Here is a 19,329-nt window from a genome sequence, read left to right as displayed (position 1 = left end):
AAACTCTTCCAGCCAGGTCGCGTTGTCTTTCTTAAATCTGGTGTAGAAGGAGTTGAGGTCGTTGAGAAGGGATGCATGGCTGCTACCGTCCACCTGGATGGTATTTCGGCAGGTGGTGGCGATATTCACAGCGGCCATGTTTTTAAGGCCCTGCCAAGCTGAGCGTTTGTTTTTGTATTTCAGCTTGGCGGTTTTAATGGCGCGCTTAACTTCCTTGTTGATCTCTCTCTTCTCAGATTCTGAGCCAGTAAAAAAGAGCCTCTTCTTTTTGTTGAGGATTTCTTTAAGCTCCTTGGTAACCTTGGTTTATTGTTGGGGAAGATTGTGACAGTTTTAGAGGGAATAATGCTGTCCACACAGCATTTCTGAACATTGATTTGCAAGCTCAAAATGGCTATTTATTATTATTTCAAGCTGATATTTAGACTATTCTTATTTGTCAAATGTCTCTTAGGCCAAGATTCCAGGTGTGGGCTTTGTGAAGATTCACGCTCCCTGGACTGTTCTCTGTCGAGAGGCTGAACTGATGAAGCTAAAGATGCCAACAAAGAAAGTAAGTCTTACAGTCTTTCTGTCTCTTTGTCTGCCTTCAGAATTAAAATGCCACATCTTTTTTAATAATACCAGTGGAGTTACACAACTAGTTTAGTTTCCTTGTATGTGAGCCCACATGTTGACCTTCTGTTGCTCAAGCTGGGTGAAGTGTGTTAAATTAAATTATTACAAGGTAGTTGCTATGAGTATGGTCATGCTCAAAATTTCAGTCTTTTGTTTGTGATTTTTTTATATTGTTAAATTTTGACTAAAATTGGCCATGCCTTGCATTGCTCCCAGACACTTATTGGAGAAGGATTTAGACCCTTACTAACAGCCCCCAGACCTTGAAGAAAGGGCTTGCTTATCAATCAATCAATCAATCAATCAATCAATCAATTATACTTTATTAATCCCCGAGGGGAAATTCCAGTTTCGGTCAAGACAGACAGACAACACAGAAACAGACAGGGGAGAGAGAGTGTGACCAAGGCATCGCAGCCCGCGGGCTCACGGCCACGCAGGCGCCGCCAGATAAGAAGGAAGGGGAACAACATTGGGTGAGGGGAGGGAAAAAAATCATACTTCACACTGTACCCTTATTAGGATACGGTCTGAGGTCTCAAAAAAACCTCAGCACAGAAAAAGCATCACATACACATAACAACACCTTTAAGCAATGGGACAGTGAAGAGGTGAGGAGTTGCATGTGTTATAAATGGGCATGTATGTGTATGCGTGAGTGTTTGTTCAATAAGTCTGCACAGAATGTTGGATCAGGCAATTGTCCTTGACAAGTTGGAATATGTCAGCCAGTTCCACAACAAATCTCACAGGAGTGCAGGAAGGGAGGGGGAGCACATGGGAAAGAGCATCATGTTATCATAACAAGCGTGGAGAATGATTATGCAGCTGGCCACAAGGCCAGTGTGGGGTGCCGGATTGGAATAACAATTAATTTAGGTCAGACAGACAACTGATTGCGCTCTCTGTCTTTCTGTCCATTGCTGGTATCTCATGGCGAAGTCCCGAATTCAGCCGAATTGTGGAATGTGGACCCTTTCCGCCCGGTCCAAGCGATCAATCAACCATTCTCCCAGGTCAATCCACTTCTCTTCTGAGTCCAGGAATCTCAGCCAGCCTGCGAACCTGCGCAAGGATCGCATCCAGCTTCCGACTCTGCTCACGTAGCATCTCAGTCTGAGCGTTGATTGCTCTTGTGACCCCATCAAACGCTTTCCACGATCTCTTAATTTCACAAAATACCAGGTATCCTCCAACTCCAAACAGCAGGAACCCGAGTATCATAAATCCAAATATGTAGACGTCTTCCGCGTCCTCGACAGCCAGCATCGCCAAACACACGGTGCGCCACTTCCCCCATGCATCCTCCGTGTATCCAGCGAAGAACGTACCGTCGGGGCAAGACGCTTGTCCTTTCGCCATCTTCGCGGTTGAGAAAATTTGATCAATAGCATTGAGACCCCAGCTGACTAAATCCATCTTATTTGGCTTCGTCTGATATGTAAAAAGATGCTCAAAAGACACAGACACAGACAGGCTGAGCAGGGCAAAAAAAGGGAGGGAGGAGCAGAGAGAAACGCGACCTCTTCCACCGAGAGCCAAGAGCAGAAAGAGCCAAGAGCAGAATTGGGATCTCATTTAACCCATTTAGGCCTAAAACACCTGGAAAAGAATGCCTGTAAAACCTATGGGCGATTTCAGAAAGACCCCCTAAAACCTGAAGTTTTTCTGGAAATTCAGCAATTGTGTCAACGCCTACTAAATGATTGATTTCTCAGCCTCTGTAGCAGATAGAAACAAAATTAAAAAAAAGTATTTGAGAGCTTACACCTGTGGCTTTCTTTGGAAATTGAGTTTATTTACATACACCTTCACGAAAATAGAAAATGTAAAAAGTAAAGTGCAGGAACAGCACTATTTTCAATTAGAAAACAGTAATAAAATAAAATAAAATTTAATTTTATATTTAAATTATTTATTTATATATTTATTTTATCGGCAGTAATCTCTTCGTACTGGCAGCACAAGGAGCCCATACACATTCCAATAAACGTTTTCATCTCCGGCACAGTTACGTGTGACCACCTTGCCATCTTTGCTCGAGCTGGAGTCTGAAGTACCTGGTCACTGTATCTATTCGTCTCGGAAACGAGATGCGCCCAAAGCTCCTCAGTAAAAATATGATTAAATGCCTGCAACGGTGTGGCATCTGCAGGTAAATCGACTTTCACCGCTGGTGTGCGGTTGAAATCTCTCCGTCGATTACGGTGGTAATTGTCAGGCTGTGTTCGAAACCGCCTACTTCTCCTACTATTCCTACTAGTCATACTTTTTTAAGTTCCCGGATGTACACTCGATGCATACTAGATTCGCCGAAATATTGAGTATTCATCATGAGGTTAATTGTCACACTCAAACTACCCAAGATGCAACATAACGTGACGTCGCCCATCGCCATTTGAACAGTCAAATTCCGTTAAAGGTGGGGTAGGGGATCTTTTTCTGGAACATTTTTTTACATATTGCTTGAAATACTCTTCACACCCTCATTGCAACCAATTAATTAAAAGTTTTGACACAAATATGAAAAGTTTTAGTGGCCTCTAGAACGTACAATCTAGGAAAAATAGTATCCAATCATTGTGAACGGACCGTTCACAATGATTGGATTCTGATGCCGTCTATCAAACTGCAATCTGCTCCTCCCTCCCCCTCCCCCTCCTTCCCCCTGTGCGCGTACCCTGCTCCGTGAACGAATTACGTGTCCAGAAGCTTGGCAGGAAGCTAAACTAGAGCCAGCTTGGATAGCACCTAGCATTATTAAACGTATAGTTAGCATAAACTAAATACTAAATACTAAATACGGCAACGATCGATGCTTGCTGTCAGAACAGCGCTCGTGCACCTTCGTGCTCGTGCGCGTTCATGTACTCTAGAGGCGTGCCTTCGGGGGGAAAGTGAAGAAAAGGGTTGGGACTTTTTACCTGTGTGTTTTCAAAATGCAGCTTCACTGGACTCAAAATCTAGGATCTCCTACCCTACCTTTAATGGGACGAGAGCAGTCAAAACGGCATAACCGGAAGTGCGTTGCTCACTGCGGCTAGCTTTAGTAGCGCCGAATTCGTGGCAACAAAATTGTAAATAGCTGGTATTTTGTCAGATTTTCAACACCTTGGGGGTCTAAATGACTACTTTCTCGCCTGAAAATGATTCAAATGTTGCTAAAGTTATATATTTACAGAGTTTATAGCTTAAGCGAAATCAGCTTTTTAGGCTGGCTGATTTCGGCTCGGGCAGGAGTGAAGTGCACTGTGTGTAAACGCTATGCATACTGTCCGATCGAATGAGTATGCCGTTTTCAAGTATGTAGTATGTTGTAGGCGGTTTCGAACACAGCCCCAGTCTTCCACTCACATTCAAACCCTTCAAAATCATCCTCAAACATATGTGCTAGCCATAAATTTTCATCAATTGGGTCAGCACGTTCTTCAGCATCTTCAAAGCCAAGAAACTCCTCACAATCACTCCCGTCTGAAATGTCTTCCCACTGAAAGTCCTCCATGCTTGGTTCGATGAAACTTAACTTTTTTTTTTTTCGATGTAACTTAACTTCAAAACAATGACACGAGGAACATGACGACACTCTCACGTGTCTATTATAATGCATTTAATTGGCGCAGAGGTCAATAATTGGTGCAAAACAACCTTATACATGAAAAAAGTCGTGTACGCTTTCCCGGCCTTAAAGGTAGAATAACGCAACAGCGCTCCCGGCTTTAAAGGTAGAAATGCGGCAATGCTTTCCCGGCCTCAATGGGTTAAAATAAGAATCAGAAGACTTTATTAATCCCCGGAGGGAAATGGAATCATCATAGCAGCAACAAGAATGGAGAAACAATATAGATGCCCTTAAAAATACAAGAATGAAAAAATAAATTTAAATAGAAAGTTAAAAATAGAATATAAACAAGTAGCAATATAAAAATATAGATTAAAAAACATCCCTCGTATCTACAGGTAAGGCAGTTGGTGGTTGAGGCAGTATTTGGATTGCCATGAGTATGGTACATATCACATCGTATATATTTACACAATGTACTGCTTTATTGCAAATGTATATAGTATAATATCCCTATTGCACATGTTATGCAATGACAACATAGTTATCATCATTATCAATAGCATTACTATGATTATATCACATAATACAGAGGCTGTAGTGTAGATGTGTTTCCAGGTTTGGAAGCACAAAAGTTACGGAGTGCATCAGCGGTCAACTCATTCCAGTTCTGTGCGTGCAGGTCTGATCAAGGTGGAGTTGTACAGCTTGACAGCAGGAAGGAACGACCAACTGTATTGTTCCTTCAGACAGAGAGGATGTTGCTGAAGCTGCTCTTCAGATTATCCAGTATCGTGGGGGGGTGGGAGTTATTGTCCATTATTTGCTAGCAGTTTTGCCCATATTCGGTCCACAACCAACTCCTCCAGAATGGAGTGCTTCATCCAAATGACAGACTTGACCTTCTTGATGAGTTTGTTCAGACTGTTAACAACCTTTGCTTTGATGCCTGCACCCCAGCAAACCACAGCAAAGAATATGGTTGTCCCAACAACAGACTGGTAAAATATTCTCAAGTTCCAAACCACGTCCCAAATCATTGTGAAGAAGGCTAAAAATCCAGAAGTCTCCAGAAGTCAACATTTATTTTTCTTTCATTCTCTGTAGATAAATGCAAATAACCCAAACAGACAATTAATTAACATTCAGTGTAAAACAGTGCAAAATTATAATAAAATGTATGTAACTGTGCACAAATAGAACATTTAAATAACCTAAACAATAGTGCAAAACTCTAGTATAATAGTACAAAAGCTTGTTGAGCCCACAAATGCCCTCGTTAAGTGCTTTTCAATGTATTTTCCCATTGACGACAGGTCTGCCGAAGACAGACTTGATTTCTATCAAGGTCCTGTTTAAGAGGTTTCCTCTCCCAAAAAGACCAAGAGAAACTCATCCATGCATTCATCTCCAGCAGACTCCATCACTGTAATGCTCTTTTAACTGGACTTCCCACAAAGAGCATTAAACATCTGCAGCTCCTCCAGAACGCTGCTGCTGGAGTTTTAACCCGGACTAAGAGATCTGAACACATCACAGCAGCTTTAAAATCTTTACACTGGCTTCCAGTCAGTCACAGAATAGATTTTAAAAGCCTGCTGATGGTTTACAAATCCCAGAATGGTTTAGGCCCAAAATACATCTGTGATATGTTCAGAGAATATAACCTATCAGAGTTCTCAGATCCAAGGACTCAGGTCAGCTGGTCCAGTCCAGAGTCCAGACTAAACATGGAGAAGCAGCATTTAGCTGTTATGCTGCAAACAAGTGGAACAAACTGCCAGTGGAGATTAAACTTTCACCAAATGGAGACATTTTTAAATCCAGGTTAAAGACATTTCTTTTCTCATGTGTCTATGCATGAAATCTGCACGGTATCTTTTAACTTATCCAGACTGTTGCTTGTTTTTAATCATTGTAATTAATTAAAATCCTTTTATTTCTTTCTCTTTATATTCTTTTATGTATTTTTAATGCTTTTTCCACTCTCCGCTGCAATGCTTTTATTTTCTGTAAAGCACTTTGAATTGTTTTGTACATGAAATGTGCTATACAAATAAATTTGACTTGACAATAACCATCCAAGTAATGTTTATAGATTTTGTTTAAAAAAACAAATATTAACCATTTCCAATGTGCTACAAATAGGTACACAAATTAATCTATAATATCTAATCTATAATTGTTTTACAAACAATTTGTTAAAGGTATTTAAAACATTTGGAAATCATTAACAAATACTTAATATTGTGTTAAAAATGTTATGAGTACAACTCATAACTATTAACTATAATTTCATCGTTTAATCAGAAAAACGCTATAAAGTTTACAAAAATAAATTAACAAACATCATTAGAAATAGTAAAAAATTATATTATGAAAATCAATTAAATGCAAATAAGACCAACATGAAGGGAATTTGGAATATATTAAACACGGTGTTAAAAAATAATCATGTAACCAACTCATACCCAGATTATTTTATAGACAACTCTATTGAAGAGCATAATATGGAGAATATTGTAAACAAATTTAATGAATTCTATATAAATATCGGACCCAAACTAGCAAATAAAATCCTAGTAAGCAACAGCAATGACTCTGCAAACTCATTAATAAATAGGAATCCAAAAACCATTTTTCTCACAGATGTGAATGAGGAAGAAATTAAAGCGGTCGTGAACAAATTAAAAAATAAATCCTCTATGGATAGTTTTGACATAAACATGAGAGTAGTAAAAAAAATGATCAATAATATCTCAAAACCATTAACTTATATATGCAACCTTTCCCTCCAAACTGGAAAATTCCCAGAAAAAATGAAAATTGCTAAAGTAATACCACTTTTTAAAAGTGGAAATAAGCACATCTTCACAAATTATAGACCAGTCTCTCTTCTACCCCAGTTCTCAAAAATATTAGAAAAATTGTTCAACACCAGACTAGAAAAATTTATTGAGAAACATAAACTGCTTAATGATGGACAATACGGATTTAGACCAAAGAGATCAACCACAATGGCAATCATAGACGCTGTAGAAGAAATCACTGATGCAATAGACAACAAAAAGCACGCTGTCGGAATTTTCATAGACCTGAAGAAAGCATTTGATACAATTGATCACGGTATACTACTTCAAAAATTAGAAAAATATGGCATACGGGGAGTGGCCTTGAACTGGATTAAAAGCTATTTAACAGAGAGACAGCAATTTGTGAAGTTTGGTGACGAATGGGCATTGTTTGTGGTCTTCCTCAAGGTTCTATACTGGCCATATTACTGTTCAACTTATACATTAATGACATATTTAAGGTCTCTAACGTACTAAAAATGGTATTATTTGCGTACGATACAAATTTATTTCACTGTGATGAGAATTACAGTAAGCTAATAGAAGAGGTAAATCATGAATTAACTAAAGTACAAACATGGCTGAATATGAATAAATTATCACTCAACTTAAACAAAACAAAAGTTATCACATTTGGAAATTATAGAGAAAAAGATAAATCAGCAATTAACATAAATGGTACTGAAATAGAGAAATTAGCCAAAATCAAATTCTTAGGAATCACAATTGATAATAAACTGAGCTGGAAATCACATATCAGACATATACAGAAAATGGCAGCAAACAATATTTCAATAGTGAACAAAGCTAAATATGTTCTAAGGCTTTGCATATATTGTACTCCTGCCTGGTATCACCATACTTAACCTATGGAATTGAAGTCTGGGGAAATAACTATAAAAGTTCACTTCAGTCCCTAGTAACAATACAAAAGCGAGCCGTAAGAATCATTAATAAAGTGGGTTACCTTGAACACACAAATCCATTGTTTCTGCAGTCCAAAATATTAAAACTACAAGATGTAATTAATTTCTATACAGCACAGCTATTGTTCAAAGCAAGTAAGGAATTATTACCGACAAATATACAAAGAATATTTTTAAAAAGAGAAGGTAACTACAATTTGAGGGGCTGTGGAAAATTCAAAGTACCAGCAGTGAGGACCACGAGGAAAACCATGTGTGTATCTGTATGTGGCGTCCGTCTATGGAACAGTCTATGTGTCAATATTAAACAATGCCCATCCATTCACCTTTTCAAACTAAGATACAAAAAAATGATATTATTAAAGTATAGTGCGCAAGAAGATCGCTGCGTACGACAGTAAAATATGTTATAATCAGTTACTCACAGGTCTTACCCTTGGGGTATTCTTATTACCATTGCTGGTATTTTTTAAGGAAGAAGAAAAGGGGGAAGAGAAATGTTTGTATACATGTATGTATGAATATATATATATATATATATATATATATAGATGTGTATGTGTATGTATTTTTTCCTTTTCTTTATTGTAACTGTACTATGTGCACACATTTGATGGAGAACCAATGATGTAAATGGCGGCGGCCTTATTATTTATTAAGAACTGAATGGGGGTGGGAATCTATAAGCTTGTCTTCATCCCACTCCTTTCCAAGCTTATTTGAATTTGCACAAATACTTAGCCGCTTGTTCTGTATATTATTTTTGCTTGGAATAAAATAAACGAAACTAATGTAAAGTAACTATTAACTTACATTAATATATTATCTATTCATATTTATAAATGGTCTCTATAACATTTATAAATGATGGTTAAACATTCATGGTCTGTTACCAGACATTCTGCTACTTCTAACTTCCTCTGTGGGAGATCATGGTACATGTAAGTACAGCTGAATTTACTGCACAGATGATGTTAGTTGAATGGCAATTTTTTCAGATGAGGCATCGTTTATAAAATAATTTTTTTATTTGATCAGAGCGACAGTCGGGAAATGCTTTAAGTGGACGCCAGTTGACACGTAGTCTTAATGGGCTGATTTTCAGTCCCGGTTTACCAGAAAAATATGTGAATGAGGGTAGCTTTATTGGTAACTCAGATGGATTAATATTCGTTTACAATTTTCTGTTTTCACAAAAAAAATTTTGAGGCATATACAATGCACATAGTGTTTATATGCAGGCATGATTCAAACCCCAGCTGTATTATCTGGGTGTGTTCTGAGAAGCCCTAGTGCAAGTTCAGGGCAAAACTTAAGGCCCCAATAAGCTCGACCCCAGCACACTTGAAGCAGGATAAATGGTCCTGAGTTGTGGTTGGAGAGGGTAACAGGAACTTCCTCACCTTATGTTCCTGCAGCCCATGACATCCAACGCAGAAACTGTTCAAATATTCTAGAGATATGCAATTTAGCTTCACTGGTTTTGAAGAAAGCCTTATTCTGGTCTCCAACATACTTCACCCACGGCATCCAGGAAAGTTGAAGTTCTGGTGTCTGTAGTTTTTAATTGTTTCCTAGGTTGATGTGGCCACTGTCTGTGTATGAAATTCCATTATCTGTTGCAGAAAAATGGAAAGATTAGTTAGCTTTTACATAAGGAAGTGGCTAGGTGTTCCTAGATGCTTAAGTACTGTGGCACTGTATGGGAAAGGCGTACTCCAGCTCCCAGTATCTAGTCTAGTAGAGGAGTTTAAATGTACTAAAGTTAGGACAGAGCTCCTGTTCGCTGGGAGTAAATATGTGGTAGTTAGAAAGGTGGTTCCTTATCTTGGAACTCCCTAAGAAATACAACAAACTCTCCATACATGAGGCACTAGAGACTGCCAAACAACATCTCACAGCTCTAGCTATCCACCTGAGAAGGTACACTAGAGAAGCTGAAGCCAGGAGAATAGACAGAATGTTCTCCACTAAACCATCCTAAATATAATCTCAGTGGCTGGGTAATAGGATAGGTGAGAGAGTTCTGCTCCATCCTCATCATAGCTGTTTACATTCCACCGGGGGCTAATGCTAAGCTAGCACTAGAGCAGCTCTACTGTCTGGTCAGCAGGCAGATGAACTCCAACCCAGAGGCAGCTGTGATTGTGGCGGGAGACTTCAATCATGTTGAACTCAAAGCAGTGCTTCCAAAATTCAAGAAGTTCATTCACTTTTCCACCAGATACAATAACATATTAGATCAAGTTTACTGCAACATCTTAGGAGCATACAAGGCTTCCAAAACCAAAATCAGCTGTTTGGAAAAGGCCTCATCAAATAATTACTAACAATGATTAATATGTTTCAGAGATAGTGTAAGGGGGAGTAGTAGTGGTAGGTGGGTAGGATGGATTTGAAGAAGCTGTCTCTACACACATATTGGTAAAATCTTTTAGCAGCATACACTCATTTTTTGGACTGCTTTTGACAATCTCTAGGACTCTCTTGTTTGAATTGACACTATTTTTCTTCACAATAAATTGACTATGACCAGCTGACCACAGGAACAATTCAAGAATATTTTGCCCACTGAATTAAGAAAAGGGCATAACTGCCTTACTATACAGTGCAGAGGCTGTTTATTAGCAGTGAATAAAAAAAAGAAACATCACCAACGTCAAAATGCTTGATAAAAACGTTTCTGTCTCGTTTAGATAATTAAAAAGAAAAGCAGTCTAATGTATGAAGGTATACACTTTGACAAATTTTCTTTTAATATTTTCACTACTTTTAACATTTTAACTGGGCAACTATTAATCTGTATGTTTCAAAGTAACAAAAGTGTGTCGTTTGTCTCAAATTCTAGGTGTATGAAGTCAAGCAGTCGAATGGTGTTGTAAAGAAGATCAGCTCTCTGGTCAGTAAAGTTCTGGAGCCACTTCACCCTCACGTTGAGGAAAGAACATCAAAGAACATCAAACACCTGTCACACACTTTCTCCAGGGAAAAACAACATCTGTAAGCATAAATGTTACACTTGAAAGAAAAGAGTTCAACCTGTCAAATTTGTTCGGAATATCAATATGTTTATAAAATGTGTGTGTTTGATTTTAGTCTAATATACACTAAATTAACCCATATTAAATTTTAATACTAACTGTTTTTTTGTACTTATTTCTCAGATATTTTTCTTCAATATATACAGTATATATTTTCATTTCATACTATCACTGAAACAAAGGGATGGCTTTTATCATAATGACACTTAGAAAAGTTTTTTAGGTCTGCAAAAGATAGACATTATGTGAGATGATATGCATTCCATGCAGATGGACACACCCATATAAATAGAATGCAACATAAACATGTCAGTTATTGACTGTGTACTGTGCACACACTCATATACAGATAGGATTCAGTCACAAGAGTAAGATGGTCACAATTTCCTGTACTCTGTTAAAAACAACCCCTTTAAGACAGTAAAAACTCAAAACAAAGTAAAAACTCAAAATATCAGATTTTGATTTATTCGATGGACTTTAAAATGTAATCCTCAAATTTCTGGGTGTATTGTCTTCCTGTCTAAAGTGAGCCCCCCAGATATTTTCTGTTATGTATAAAATCCATTCTCTCTCCCAACTCGTCACACACTGATGCTGAGTCAGGAGACCTGTGTCAGTTTTGACAGCACAAGTTATCCTGAAAGCATTACCTTCAGACAATCAAGATTTCCTGAGCTAGTACCGGTTGTTGGATACACTGCCAAAGCAACATGGAAAATGTTCACAATTAAATTAATTTAATAGTATATTTGAATGTCTAACTACTGTAACTGTAACAAACTGTTTAGTAACCTTCAGGAAGCTACTCTTTGTGCAAAATCTTAACAAAAGGCTTTTAAAACCTCACAAGGTAATATGGCATTTGAATGAAGGAAATCAAAATCAGATATATATTATTTTCCACACTAATTCTGATATCAAACACTGTGCAGCAGTAACTTATTTTCCAACCCTAGTTCTTCTTCTAACAGAAAGTGAAACATTGTTCTAAAGCTTAACTCAGTAGTCATATCAGGATTATCTATTTTTGTTAGTGTATATGTGTTCTGAAAAAGGATGACTGAAATTCACTCTGAAGGAAACTATATGAATATATTTAAAAAGAAACAATATACATTTGTATGTCACATGCAAAAAATAGGGATGCACTAAGTGTGAAATTGTGTGCTGATACTGATGTTGAAAATACTGATTTGGCCAAAAGCCAATACAGATTGTTTTTTTGTTTTTGCCATTTTTTAACATCCCTTAAAGCTGCCGTCGGCAGGTTTTAAAAATTCCGAGTCTAAAGTCAGACAGCCTCTGACATAGTTCCTGTGTGTAGCATGTACAATGCTGCAATTGGGGTAGTGGTTGTGCTAGTATCAGAAGATCTTGTTTCGACTCGGAGGAAGATGGTGTGCTTATTGAACCACAGACACAGAATTGCGGTGCTTAGTTGTGATGTATTTTATTTTACAGTGAGGAATAGCAATAGATATTTACATTATATACAGTGGAAAATGTCATTTGAGTTCAACGCGTTAGAGTTGAAATAAAACGTTCATATGATTTGTCAAAGCCTCAGCACAGCTCATACGAAGCCCACAAAAAACAAAGTCCAAAGTTCCTTGAGAAAGGGCAGTGTGAGTGTGTGTGGAGGAAACTGCTTTAGTGCTTCCTTCCACACTTACAGATACGTGCACTCTAGGTCTTTGGGCTTATTCTTCAGCCTCGAGGCCTTAGCTCGCCATCCATTACATGAAACCTGGCCAGTCCCGCATAGGTAAGGCTCCCAACTTGCTTGAAGTTACTCGAAACCCGGCGCATCCCACACCTGGGGCCTCATGTACAAAGGGTGCCTACGCACAAAATAGTGGCGTACGCATCTTTTCACGTCAACGATCAGATGTATCAGAATTAAATGACCGTGGAAATGTGCGGTGCCTCACGCTAATGTCAGGGCTGGCGTACGCACTTTTCTGCAGCTTTTGATTCTTTGGCGACACCTAAGGTGATGTTGGGAAACTGTTATAATAAATAAATGTGAAAACAATTAGTCCTCAGACAGTGATGTGCACATTTGAGATACTGGAACAATTAATACTGATAAACTATTAACAGAACCATGTGTCTGCAGTTACACGAGTGGATATAAAAGCAGCGCAAAGTGGTGCAATGCATACCATTAAAAACAATGGCTGCTTTAGCAGTATTAGAAGACTTTGCAAATGGTGCAATTCGAAGAGAGCGTGTGTTCAGAGAAAGAGAGGATTTGCTGGCACATGATGGAGACTCATTAGCCGTTTTGAGGGAAATCCTCCTGGAACTGTGCGCAGAGCTGCGGCCGGCGTTGGAGCACAACACAGCGAGGAGCCATGCGCTGCCTGTGCTCACAGGTGATGTGCACACTGGGGTTCCTATAGCAACCGGAGCATTCCAGAGGGAGCTGGCCAACCAATTGGGACTGTGCCAGTCTACCCTGAGCCGAGCCATGCCAGCCGTGTGGGACAGAATTATCCGCATCTCAGCCATGTATATCAAATTCCCACAATGCAGTTGAACAGGCCAACATTAAAGCTCAATTTGAAGCGAGAGCCGGTTTTGTAATCGGAGCTATCGACCACACACATTGCTATAAAAGCGCCATCACATGATGAATTTGTATGTTAACAGGAAACACTTTCATTCGATCATGTACAGATCATATGTGATGCGTAAATGCAATTAACCAACATTAGCCCCTTTCACACTGCGACCCGCTACCTTAGCGGGTCCAAATTGCACCTTCGACCCGCGTCGAGCAATGTGAACGTTTGGCGTGTTGGTGACCCGTGTCGCCTGAAGCCGAGTTCAGGGGGCGTGGCCTAGTGGCAGAGCGTCACACGAAACACATAAAATGCTTGGCGTGTACAATGACGTAGGCACAAGCCATGCGTCGGAGGTAGGGTTAAATACACCTTGAGGACTCGTTTTTGCAATTGTATATGCAGTTCATGGAGATGTTATTTTACGGGGTGTGGATGGTTACAACGTGGGATGCCGCCGAAGAACATATGCGGAGAATACAAGAGCACTATAGTCCCCGAAATGTGGCGGTAAATAACGTCCTCTGCTCGGAGGCTGAGGAGCTCGCGGACCTCCTTGTCTCCCCAGTTGGCCATCTTCAAAAATGTCTCGAACTTGATGTAAAACAGAGTAAAACTTGTCCTAACCTGTCCTGTTGTTCTGAATCAGCTGTCCATTCTGTCTTTTAAACTCCTCACGTCACGCCACGTCCCACGTCCGACCCGCGTCGATTGCGTTCACGGCAAAAAGACTAGGGTCCGACGCGAGTCGAAAGGCGAGTCGAGTTGACGCGGCAGCCCGGGTCGGCAGTGTGAACGCAACAGCGGACACGCTAAATTCACGGATTAAACGCGGGTTATTCGTCAGTGTGAAAGGGGCTATTGTGGCGAGGTGGCCTGGCTCAACGCACGATTCATACATTCTGAGTAACAGCATCATTGGGAACAGACTACAAGCTGGCACTGTGCGTGATGGTTGGCTTCTTGGTGAGTAACTTTATTCGTGTAATTGTCCTAATATTATTCCCCGTGACATGCATTGAGTATGTGCGCCCCTAGTTTCTATCCCGTCTTCACAGCATCAGTCGGTGGTTAAAGTTAGTTTCTTGCTGTTTTTTGCTGGTTAAACTTCAGCTTAAGATCTTTCTAACAAGCCCCTGATTGTCTCTGTGGGCATATATCAATAACCCCGTGTGTAAAGTGTGAAATGTCTTAATCAGCCTCACCTTTTCCCCGGCGCACTTCTGCACGTTACTGTATGAACACGTTGTTGTGCGTTACACAAAAACATCGGTATTTACCTTGGGGGTAATCAGTCACCCACATGAGCTCCCACCACCCCAGAGAGAGCAGTGTCACCCATTGTTGCCCCGACTCTCTGTTCAAACAGAGTCGGTCACCCCCCCACCCGCCTGTTTTGGCCACACTGCGGCGGTGGGCAGCCAGTCTCCGCTTCACCTCCACCTTAATGTGGGACCATTTCTTCTTCACCTCTACCTTAAAGCTGCAGTCTGCAGGATTTGTTGTTGTCATACGTAAAGTCCTACTTTTTGGGAATTTACATGATCTATCAGAACGCTTGAAGTTGAAAACGGTGACCTCCGTAGTCGCAAAATGCAAGAAATGCTTATTTTTTAACCGAAAAATAAAAAGTTATTCAACTTCCTGTCCCGCCCCATCAAAACACATGAGAACTCGTGCACGTAGACGTGCACGCCAGACTCCTCATTCATCAACTCACCTGTCATTTGCGATCATGGAAGACACAGTAAGTAGACTAGCCCGTAATGAAGTTCAATAGTCTAGATAAATAAGCGTGGGGACGAGCCTACCTTGTATCGCGCGTGCACAATTGGTGATTGACAGGCAGCAGAGCCCAGCTCGTAAACCTGATTGGTTACCTTTTACCGGTCCGGTCTGCAATTTTGTAAACAAACCTGCTGGCTTTGGAGGGACCTAGCGGGACAAATAGGGGACCTAGAGAACTATTTTTTTTTTGTATTGGGGTATTTAATGTACTACTTTCAGAATCCCCGGACAGTTCCAGGCATTATGCTTGAAAAAGAGTTGCAGACTGCAGCTTTAATGTGGGACCACTTCTTCTTCACATCCACCTTAATGTGGGACCACTTCTTCTTCACATCCACCTTAATGTGGGACCACTTCTTCTTCACCTCCACCTTAATGTGGGACCACTTCTTCTTCACATCCACCTTAATGTGGGACCACTTCTTCTTCCCCTCCACCTTAATGTGGGACCACTTCTTCTTCCCCTCCACCTTAATGTGGGACCACTTCTTCTTCACATCCACCTTAATGTGGGACCACTTCTTCTTCACCTCCACCTTAATGTGGGACCACTTCTTCTTCACATCCACCTTAATGTGGGACCACTTCTTCTTCCCCTCCACCTTAATGTGGGACCACTTCTTCTTCACATCCACCTTAATGTGGGACCACTTCTTCTTCACCTCCACCTTAATGTGGGACCACTTCTTCTTCACCTCCACCTTAATGTGGGACCACTTCTTCTTCACCTCCACCTTAATGTGGGACCACTTCTTCTTCACCTCCACCTTAATGTGGGACCACTTCTTCTTCACCTCCACCTTAATATGGGACCACTTCTTCTTCACCTCCACCTTAAAGTGGGACCACTTCTTTTTCACATCCACCTTAATGTGGGACCACTTCTTCTTCACATCCACCTTAACGTGGGACCACTTCTTCTTCACCTCCACCTTAATGTGGGACCACTTCTTCTTCACCTCCACCTTAATGTGGGACCACTTCTTCTTCACATCCACCTTAATGTGGGACCACTTCTTCTTCACCTCCACCTTAATGTGGGACCACTTCTTCTTCACCTCCACCTTAATGTGGGACCACTTCTTCTTCACCTCCATCTTAATGTGGGACCACTTCTTCTTCACCTCCACCTTAATGTGGGACCACTTCTTCTTCACCTCCACCTTAATGTGGGACCACTTCTTCTTCCCCTCCACCTTAATGTGGGACCACTTCTTCTTCACCTCCACCTTAATGTGGGACCACTTCTTCTTCACCTCCACCTTAATATGGGACCACTTCTTCTTCACCTCCACTTTAAAGTGGGACCACTTCTTTTTCACATCCACCTTAATGTGGGACCACTTCTTCTTCACATCCACCTTAATGTGGGACCACTTCTTCTTCACCTCCACCTTAATGTGGGACCACTTCTTCACCTCCACCTTAATGTGGGACCACTTCTTCTTCACCTCCACCTTAATGTGGGACCACTTCTTCTTCACATCCACCTTAATGTGGGACCACTTCTTCTTCACCTCCACCTTAATGTGGGACCACTTCTTCTTCACCTCCACCTTAATATGGGACCACTTATTCTTCACCTCCACCTTAATGTGGGACCACTTCTTCTTCACATCCACCTTAATGTGGGACCACTTCTTCTTCACCTCCACCTTAATGTGGGACCACTTCTTCTTCACCTCCACCTTAAAGTGGGACCACTTCTTTTTCACATCCACCTTAATGTGGGACCACTTCTTCTTCACTTCCATCTTAATGTGGGACCGCTTCTTCTTCACATCCACCTTAATGTGGGACCACTTCTTCTTCACATCCACCTTAATGTGGGACCACTTCTTCTTCCCCTCCACCTTAATGTGGGACCACTTCTTCTTCACATCCACCTTAATGTGGGACTACTTCTTCTTCCCCTCCACCTTAATGTGGGACCACTTCTTCTTCACATCCACCTTAATGTGGGACCACTTCTTCTTCCCCTCCACCTTAATGTGGGACCACTTCTTCTTCACATCCACCTTAATGTGGGACCACTTCTTCTTCCCCTCCACCTTAATGTGGGACCACTTCTTCTTCACCTCCACCTTAATGTGGGACCACTTCTTCTTTCCCTCCACCTTAAGGTGGGACCACTTCTTCTTCACATCCACCTTAATGTGGGACCACTTCTTCTTCCCCTCCACCTTAATGTGGGACCACTTCTTCTTCACATCCACCTTAATGTGGGACCACTTCTTCTTCCCCTCCACCTTAATGTGGGACCACTTCTTCTTCACATCCACCTTAATGTGGGACCACTTCTTCTTCCCCTCCACCTTAATGTGGGACCACTTCTTCTTCACATCCACCTTAATGTGGGACCACTTCTTCTTCACCTCCACCTTAATGTGGGACCACTTCTTCTTCACCTCCACCTTAATGTGGGACCACTTCTTCTTCACCTCCACCTTAAAGTGGGACCACTTCTTTTTCACATCCACCTTAATGTGGGACCACTTCTTCTTCACCTCCACCTTAAAGTGGGACCACTTCTTTTTCACATCCACCTTAATGTGGGACCACTTCTTCTTCACCTCCACCTTAAAGTGGGACCACTTCTTTTTCACATCCACCTTAATGTGGGACCACTTCTTCTTCACATCCACCTTAATGTGGGACCACTTCTTCTTCCCCTCTGCTTGTGAGGCTTCTCAGACCCCACAGCATTGACAGCCTCAGGCTCTCCCACCCACTCTTACGTCTGCTGCTTATGCCGGAGGACAGCGTGCCAAAGAACACATTTTTGTGGACCTCCACTTCAGAAAGTAGCACCGATATATCACTTTCCGTAAAGTTCTTCTCTTTCCCGTCTTATTCATTCTTTTTTCTTTATTTTCTGACCGTACAGAGAGGGGAATCGCAGGTTCAGGGCTCATTAAAATATGATTTGCATATTTAATTAGGGGCGTGGACAGGGAGGAGTCGGCTGCTCCGACATGTGCGCTCAATTCCACATTGATTGGGATGTACAAAGGAAATGTGCTTGGATTGATGTGTGCGCACAGATTCATACATCCGCCGTTGGAGGGCATTTGGGTTTGAGTGTACGCCATGTTTCAGTAGGAAATCCACGCAAGTCTTTGTACATGAGGCCCCTGCTCTGCACAATAGGGCGCAGCCACCTTTAATGAAGCGTAGCGCACCAAATCTAACGGTACGTGAGCAAAGTCTTGTGATAATCTAGGCTTGGTGCCAAAAAGGCTGAGATGTACTACAGACGAAAAATACCTGGGTTACAAGTGGGAACAGCCCTCCAGCGAACAGGACTAGGCGACATTGAAAACTCTCTCATAATGAGGCCCGCTTCGCTACAGTGGAAACAGGTGGCCTTTGAGTTTGACTTAGGCTCGGCAGACGCACTTTTAGATATTGAACAGGCAGATGGCGTGCCAGTCTCCTATCAGTCTCTGGTTCATGCCTTCTGTCAACATGTGCAGATGCCACACTCCTACAGTCACTCCTAAAAGGCTGGATAAGTTCTAGCTTCAGATGTAACTGCTCCATTCTATCCATGAGTGTTTTAAACTGATCCTCTGTTATATACTTTGGGGCGTGCAAGCGTCTGGAAGTAGGGCATAAGTCTAGGAAATACGCCTTGCCCTTCCCACTCAGCCTCTCGGCTAAAAGTTGCCTTGAAATTGCGCTCATGGGCTTCTGCGCCTCTGCCAGGGATTGTGGGTCTTGATACATTGCTTCATAGGCTGCCTTTTGGTACTTCAACCCTTTTAAAAAGGCATCAGTGGCGAGCTGATACTGTAGCACCAGATCTGTTCCAGACACCAGGCGTCATACTTCCTCTGCAAACTCTGCATGTTGTTCTTTCCTGCAACTCTCCCTGCTTCCTGTGGACAGGGTGGATCTTTTACTTTAAACCATTGCATGAGCTATTCTTTGAGAAAAGTATAATCCTCGCAAATGTGCTCAGGTATGGAGCAC

At 41.3% G+C, this 19,329-nt stretch overlaps 1 protein-coding gene across 2 annotated transcripts in view; it reads left to right on the top strand.

The window, feature by feature from the left end:
* The window catches only part of ano1b (anoctamin 1, calcium activated chloride channel b), a 226,703-nt gene that overhangs the window by 72,209 nt on the left and 135,165 nt on the right, over window positions 1–19,329 (top strand). For both annotated transcript variants that reach the window (XM_075469194.1, XM_075469193.1), the window contains exons 3-4: window positions 455–553; window positions 10,804–10,955. In XM_075469194.1, coding sequence (XP_075325309.1) covers window positions 455–553; window positions 10,804–10,955 — 251 coding nt within the window. The remainder of the gene's footprint in view (window positions 1–454; window positions 554–10,803; window positions 10,956–19,329) is intronic.

Source organism: Odontesthes bonariensis, chromosome 7 (assembly GCF_027942865.1).
Source record: "Odontesthes bonariensis isolate fOdoBon6 chromosome 7, fOdoBon6.hap1, whole genome shotgun sequence".
Lineage (NCBI taxonomy): Eukaryota > Metazoa > Chordata > Actinopteri > Atheriniformes > Atherinopsidae > Odontesthes > Odontesthes bonariensis.
The sequence above is the reverse complement of the archived record's forward strand: the minus strand, read 5'-3'. Positions and strand labels throughout refer to the sequence as shown.